We start from the raw sequence: 8416 nt of genomic DNA, 5'->3' as shown, positions 1-8416 counted from the left end.
GAGTCGATCAACACCCCAAAGCTTGACAGTCATTAGTACCTCTTCATTGGTCGACATTTTATTCCATAACGTTGCACAGTTTTGATGCTGTTTTATGTCTGATGATCGTGTTAGAATACATGTGGAAGCATCTGTTGTTTCGGTTTCTTCTTCTCTTGTGTTTTTGGAAATTCTGCACAGAAGATGTGTACTAGCGCGCCCTACAGTATAACAATGAAAACATTCTCGGAGCACAAGTATAGCTCAAATATATTTAGACTTTTTCTAAGTATAAGTCAAGTATACTTAAATGTCATTTTAAGTATATTTCTGAGAAGTACATAAGTAAACTGAAAGTATACTTTTCTATTTTTTAGTTTAAAAGATGTATACTAATAGCACACTTGAATAAACTTCTTCAAGTTTAAGTCAAAACAAATGAAATCTTATCTTTTAAATATTTAGGCTACTTAAGTTAACAGTATATATCTTCTAGCTACTGTATGTAAGAATATTAGAGAAACATATTCATTTTAATTTCTATTTATTTATATCGATTATTCACAATAAATATCGTTCAGTATCTTATTTGTGTTTGTTAATTTGCCTATACAGGCTCAAAGAAGAAGTCTGTCCTGATTTCTAAGTATCTTTCTAAGTAGAATTTTTAAGTGCACTGCAAATGTAAAATTGAACATTTAACACCCACAAAGTTGAAATGCACATTTCCCCAGTGTTTATACTGTATGAGAATCACCATTAACAGGGATTTGTGGAAACTGTGGTTCCTAATTATTTCTGTAATATAATGTATTTTGCAGTATTAAACATGTATTTATACCGATTTCGTCAGGCTCCGAAAATTCTTCAAAAAGAACAGAAAGAATGGTCTTCTCAGCTGCCATAGCTGCAGCTCTTGCGTCATCAGAACAGTGTTCAACGCACCATCGTTTCCGTTTAAAACACGTTTTGCACCATTTTGTCGGGCCTGAACGCAGCCCTGTATTGTAACAGCGACTATCCACCTTTTTCTTCAACGCAGAATTAAGCCTATGGGTGAGGCATCCGGTTCATTAGCCGCTGTAGGTAAATAACGAGGAGAAAAACAACGTGCATTAGGTTAAACGGTAAAAATGTTTGCACTACAAACCAGTGTGTTCATAATTAAGATAATACATTAAAATAATATGATAAGACACACCAATTTTCAATATCAAGCAGCAAAACGAACTGTTTTGTACAGCTAAAAGTAGCTGGAAGCAGATGAGACCGGAAGCCAGACCCATAGAATTTACAAATGGCCGCTCCCATCTACGACAAGAAAAAGGTGGATAAGGACACTAAATTGTTGAGATGAGAGCTGCAAAATTAACACTGAATCAAGTTTAAAATATAAAGGATAGTACGTTCAATTTTACATTAACACTCAAATAGTGTTTAAATAGAAGGTATTTCGTAACAGTTGAACTTTTCCACTCACCGATCCCATCCTCTCCCTAAACCATTTCATAATAGGCTACGAAAGAAATGCAAGAAACACTTTCATTGTTTCTTCTACATTTTACCAAACAAAGGGAAGTCAAGATAAGGCACCCATTACTAGCTCTTAAAATATGTTTTGGCCAGAATGACTGGAAGTGAAGCCAAGGATTTTGCAAGTATGAGGGAGGAGAGGAGTCACTGGGACAATGTGAATATTAGGTGACAGGGACCGAGTTCAAGTCACATTTTTTAAGTGAATAAAGAGCATTCCCATTTTTTATTCACTAAATAATAGGCTATGCGAGTTCTGCAAATAAATGTAGATGACCCTCTGCGTCACAAACAATGTTTTCTTTCATGAAGGGGAGGGTGTCTAGGAATTTTGGCCAAATCCTGAATAGAAAAGTACAGTAGAGGTCAATAGCTACCGTCAACTGTTTGGATACCAACACTTTTCAAAGGATCTTCTTTTGTGTTTAGAAAGAAACTCATGCAGGTTTGGAACAACATATAGAGTGAGTAAATGAGGACAGGATTTTCATTTTTGGGTGAACTATCCCTTTAACTATACACCGATTAGATCTGTGGTAAAGCATTAATCACAACACAACACAATGCTCCACTTTAGACATCCTATAAGTAACTTTGCAACTACATGTCAACTAGCAGCCGTTAAAGTATTAGTAGACGTATTATCTGCTGTCATATATTTTGATGGTAACACTCAGTTTGACTAGTTCTACTAACAACCCTAACCTAACGAGTTAGTTGACATCACTTACAGTTAATAGAAAGTCTAAAGCGGACTTTGAAATAAACTGTAACCCAGTAATTCTATACATCTCATATGTAGAATATTAATGAAACATTCTACACACCACAGATTTACCCCTGCTTTTAATTAAACTTGGCATGAAAGACGATACCAGACGATGTTCTTGTACTCTCATTCAAATTCACCGTGTGTTTCTTCTCTCTTTAAACAACAAGTTAATAATTCACTTCAATCAGCTAGTGAAGATAAGAGCTCCAGCAGAGACTTTCAATAGCAGCTCTGTTTCTACTCGTCTGGACATTGAGATTGACTTTATTTTTATACTGAGACGACAACAGGCAGATTGCACGGTGGATGATAATGATAAGACGGTGGGTGGGTTAGTCATGAACACCTGTGTTCTGCGGAAAGCTGGGAACTCGGCTTATAAGTATTTCGACCTTTTGAGCTTCTTAGTTTCTATGCTGTGACTGTGATGTATGAGTCAATGCACGAGGAGCTGCTACACCCAGTTGTATATCAAAGACATAAAACTCTGGCAGCTTTATAGAAGCTGGGTAGTGCTTTTGTATTGGTTTAAGAAGAAGAGAGATGCCATTTCTATGGATTTCATGTGTTGTGTATTTCAAGCAATTCTGAGTGTTGCATCAAAGTTACCTAGCTTACACTAAAAAAAATGTTTTACTTAGGATTTACTTTCAAACTGTTTTTAGCGTTTGCTAGTAAGACTAACAGGTTGAATTAAATGTGAAATTTTAAGTAGAAATAGTGTTTCTAGTAGAATGTACTTTGTTCTTGTAAACTGATCATCAGTTTGTTTGTAAGCATATGCATACACAGTTGTAATATTTAAAGAAAGAAAGAAAGATGTGAGATGTAAAGTTAAATTTTCAAGATATAAAGCTGTAATTGCGAGATATTAAGTTGCATTGAATGTATTGTGTACATTTTTTCATAATTGCAGCTTTATGTGCAAGAAGGTCAGAAGACATATGCATTTGTGGATCTTGAGTATGAAACAATAGGCAGATACAACTTCTGTGTGCTTTTCTCTGTGTGTCATGTGGAGTTTTACAGGTTTTTTCCCCAATTGTTCACACATTTTTGCTGAATCCTTGGTGCGCTGTCCCAAAACTCTAACCATGAAACCCTAGCAAAAGAAAACACTGCATTCAAAACTATTTTGTTTATATGTAGTACAGTCACTACAGGCCTGTTGTATACATACAACACAGTGTAGATGGTATGTAACTCATTTCTGAATGTACAGTTGATAGATGCAATTGTTAAAAAAAAAATAATAATTTTGTCTTCTTTTTGCTTTTGTTAACTGGAGTTGGGAAAGAAAATGACAGAAGTGCATTACCGCCACCTGCTGCTTGGTTGGTGCAGAAACACTATATTTTTCTCTGTATCTGTCAGGCCTCATGGCATCAGATGAGTCACTCCATGCTCAGCTTCTCTATAGCCACACACAGTCTGACTCATTTAGTGAACTGGGATATTCTTGGAGTGCCTGCAGGGGGTATACTGTGTAACGTTTCTTCAGGACAGTTTATTTGCTGACCGCTGGAAGCCGCTCTCGGATTATTATGGTTTTTCTTTTCAGCTGCTTACACACAGAACCTGTCCTTGTCATACAGTTTCTGAAAGCTGGCACTCAAACCGCTCTCTTTAGACTTTCTCCTATGTCTTGCTTCTTAGCCACATGACTTGCTTTCTGTAGTAACACAGGAAATAATGTTGCATTTATTGATTCAGAAACCCTTGACCCATTCATATACACCAGTGACCCAAAAATACATTTTTAGAAAATATTTCTAACGGTACATACTGTATTGTGGAATTTTCTATTTGTTTTACTGTTTTTTTTTTTAAGTTTAAAGGTCAAGTTTAAACATATCAATCTGGTCTTTAATCCTCATAATGCACTCAAAATCTGTATGCTATTTTCACATTATATTTCCGTTTGGACCTGAAGAATCGTTATAAATCGTTTATAAAATAGTCATAGTATTTTCCAACAAAAACCATATTGTATCTGATTAACAACTTCTAATTAATAAGTGAATGTGAAAAAAAAAATCCGTTTTGAATGTTACCATGTTATTACCATGTTATTACTGCATTTACCTATATATAATTGTATGAAATTTATAAGGACTAATCTAAGCATTATTATGTGTATGTGTATATGTATATGTATGTGTGTATATATATATATATAACAGTCGTATTGTGAATTGGAATGAATGAAATGTAATTAAATTATTTTGAATTTATAACTCATAATTACTCAAACAGTCTAAAATAAATAAATATTACACTGAAAAGTTTTCAAACAAAATATATTAATTTTACTTGCATAAACTTTTACTTTCAGATGAAAAAAGTCACACATTGTTCATGTCGCAATGGTTCATCAATGGGCATAAATATTAATATACATATGCATGCATACATATTCAAAATTCAGTTCCAAAAGTGTGAGATATGGGGTAAAATATATTTTACACTAATATAACTTCATACATAATTTTTTGACACCGATGGTGCTCCATACTTACCTGGGTCCAAAATGACCGGAATGTGAAACGTGTAGCTTTTTTGTGTGTGTGAATGGTTATATCTTTTAAAGAATAATTGTAAAAAATTTTGTTCGCTTATTAAAAACTATGTATGATTTAGAAGTTTTTATGTATCTCTTCCAGGTCAAAATGAACTCAAATGCATTATGAGGGTTAACGCTTTCTGTTCTGGTGCTCTTTTATGGCATGCTATGCAAAAGCTTGTTATGTGCACCTGGTATTTGGAGTCTTCTATATGCATTTTGCAATATTAATGTTAATACATAGTCGATTCATTTATTTTGATTACATGATTGATTGTTAGTTTACTCACTGAAAAGTTTTCAAACAAAATATATTAATTTTACTTGCATAAACTTTTACTTTCAGATGAAAAAAGTCACACATTGTTCATGTCGCAATGGTTCATCAATGGGCATAAATATTAATATACATATGCATGCATACATATTCAAAATTCAGTTCCAAAAGTGTGAGATATGGGGTAAAATATATTTTACACTAATATAACTTCATGAATAATTTTTTGACACCGATGGTGCTCCATACTTACCTGGGTCCAAAATGACCGGAATGTGAAACGTGTAGCTTTTTTGTGTGTGTGAATGGTTATATCTTTTAAAGAATAATTGTAAAAAATGTTGTTCGCTTACTAAAAACTATGTATGATTTAGAAGTTTTTATGTATCTCTTCCGGGTCAAAATGAACTCTGCATTATGAGGGTTAACGCTTTCTGTTCTGGTGCTCTTTTATGGCATGCTATGCAAAAGCTTGTTATGTGCACCTGGTATTTGGAGTCTTCTATATGCATTTTGCAATATTAATGTTAATACATAGTCGATTCATTTATTTTGATTACATGATTGATTGTTAGTTTACTTTTAGCTATGAAGATTATGCTGTGTAAAACTGATACTTACTTGAGAATAGTAGTTGCCTAAGAAAGCATCAGACAGTGCAAGCCCGTCAAACATGTTGTCTTCAAATCTGCTGTGTTCTCCTTTTCTTTGTCCAGACACATACCACCCGTCATTCTGGTGAAGATATGCACTGTCATGCTGGTCATAGAACGAGGTCCAGTGTGAGCCTTCTGCTCCACATCCACCATCCTTTACTCCACCCCATATCTTAGCTCCTCCTACAGCGCCCACATTACCGCGCTTGTTGTCCTCCAGCTCCTTTGAAATCTTTAAGATAGCCATGTCCTGGGGGACAGAGTACAGCATGTTTTTATAAGTGCCAAATATGTGTAATCATCTTTGACAAGAAAATAATTTTAGCAAATTACTTCAACCTGGTTAGCAACGGCAACACAATACATTAAAGTTCAGCAGTTTGACCAATATGGATTAAAGCAACATGCATGATAGAAATGAAAGACAATAAACTTACTACTATCTACTAAAAATAAAAAATCAAGACTTTAGACCACCAGAACCAAAAACCCCATTAGTGATATTTTTATTTATTCCTTCCAGAACAGCATCTGGTCACACATGTGCAATAATCCTTACATAAAGCCACCAAAATGGAAGAAAACCTGCACATCAACAGATCGTCTGTGGAGGTAACCAAAGCAATCTCATGCTTCTTGAGCACCTTTTTATCCCTCAATAGATTTAGATCACCCAAAGAAACTGTGTTTTGATTATAAAGTCTCTGAACATTGACAATTGGTTAATTATCTTTGAGATGCACCTCAACAGATTGCAGCTGAAAAATACCTATAGAAATGTGCTTTAAATGTTTGAATGAAGACTGTTTGCATAATTTTGTCAGAGTGCCATTCAATTAAAAAATAATAATAATAATAATTTGCGTTAAAGGCACAATATGTACGATTTTTTTATTAAAATATCCAAAAACCACTAGAACAGTGTTATATATTTTGCTGACTTGTGTACTTACATTATCCCAAATGTTTTGAAGAATGTTTAAATCCAGAGAAATAAGCAATTTTAACTAGTGACACGGACCGTGTCTATAGTGTCATTGTGTCGCCTGCCAATGACGTCATAACCCCTCGATTTCCGGTTTTGTTTTATAGAAAACATAGAAACACCAAAGACGCTTGAATATGTTGGTGATGAGCGCACAGAATAGCATTATAACAGAACTTTCAAATGTATCTAGTATGATAAAACAGCTTTACCCCACATACGCACGACCGGAAGCAGTGGAAGTGCTCAACTGTGGCATAATAAAAGCCCCGCTGCTTTACCCCACATACGCACGACCGGAAGCGCTCGACTCTGGCATAATAAAAGCTCTGCTGCTTTCCAGCCGTGTGTCGCGCTCGTTCAGCGCCTCGTTTCGCTTCGACGGCTTTCAGCCTCACCCTGCTTCATTCTACTACGTTAATAAATCATTAGCTCATCCATGAACATGATTTCTGCCAGAGTCCCGTCGGATTGCATCGGCTGTGAGGATGAAGACCACAACTCCCATGATTCCACACTCAGTCACGGCGTCATCAAACTACGCCTTTGTCTCTTTGTTTATTTTGAATACGCGCCCTCTAGTGGCGAAAATGACATATTGTGCCTTTAACGCAAATTCATTCATTTTAACGGCACTAATTTTAGTAACGCACGATTAACGCAGCGCACATATTCTGTTTGACCCATGGCCTAACCCGTAAGTTATTTGGAAAAATGGAGGTGCTGACAGTATTGCCAACTTATCGACTTTGTCGCTAGATTTAGCAACTTTTCAGACCCCTTTAGTGACCTTTTTTTTTTTTTCAAAACAGTGTTTAGCTTTAAGGTTTTAAGGTTTGCCCAAACCTTAAGTCTCTCTTTCCCAGCTCCGCACACAGCTCTTTCTCTGCGTCTGCTATGGCGGCAGAGAGGCAGAGAGGAGCAGCGCTTTCACTTAAAATATATATTATGTTGCTTCTCTAATTTTACATGCAAGTATAGTCGAAATCACAGCACAGCTATTGTCTTTATCTTATGTGTAGCTTATTTGATTTCATCAGACGACGGCTCGATTATCAGGATTTTTGTGCAGATTAACGTCTTGGAAGGGAGAGCTGGTTATGTAGTCTAAATGGGTCACGATTCAGTCACTATTTCATATTCATTCCATTGTCTGACAACAGATACAGTAAAATATATCAATGAAAACTGTTTTATTGAGAATTTAGCTGCATCAAAATACAGTATGTGGGCACAGAGAGGCAAACAAATGTAATAATAAATAATAAATGTACATTTTGCATGTTCAGAAGAAGTGAGCTGCCCTGTCCTGCAAATACTGTAAAGAAAGAGAAGTAATGGGAACCTGGTATTTCTATGTTCTTTTTTTCATGTCTCTAATAGACATGTTATTTGAAAAATATCTATGACCTATGAAACATGTCTAGTCTTCATGCTCTGTGTTGACTATGGTTTCACTAATAATAAACATACATTTGCACAAAGAATCCATATTTGTCCATGCCCTTGCTGATTAGAGTATTAAAAACTTGAAAAGTATTAATCTAAGGTACATTTAGAACAGAAAAAAAGGTGCGATTAAGTTGCGATTAATCGCGAGTTAACTCATGACAATCATGCGATTAATCGCGATTAAATATTTTAATTGATT

General features: G+C 35.3%; 1 protein-coding gene across 1 annotated transcript in view; it reads right to left on the bottom strand.

Moving 5' to 3' along the window:
• Positions 1-3896: 3896 nt before the first annotated feature.
• LOC107600321 (desmoglein-2-like) overlaps positions 3897-8416 on the bottom strand; it is a 26311-nt gene continuing 21791 nt past the window's right edge. The window contains exons 10-11 of the mRNA XM_016292190.1: positions 5746-6030; positions 3897-3956 (exon numbers count right to left, since the gene is read on the bottom strand). Coding sequence (XP_016147676.1) covers positions 3897-3956; positions 5746-6030 — 345 coding nt within the window. The remainder of the gene's footprint in view (positions 3957-5745; positions 6031-8416) is intronic.

The sequence above is a fragment of the Sinocyclocheilus grahami genome, unplaced genomic scaffold (assembly GCF_001515645.1).
Source record: "Sinocyclocheilus grahami isolate Dianchi unplaced genomic scaffold, SAMN03320097.WGS_v1.1 scaffold281.1, whole genome shotgun sequence".
In the NCBI taxonomy this organism is placed as follows: domain Eukaryota; kingdom Metazoa; phylum Chordata; class Actinopteri; order Cypriniformes; family Cyprinidae; genus Sinocyclocheilus; species Sinocyclocheilus grahami.
This window is presented reverse-complemented; position numbering and strand designations above follow the sequence as displayed.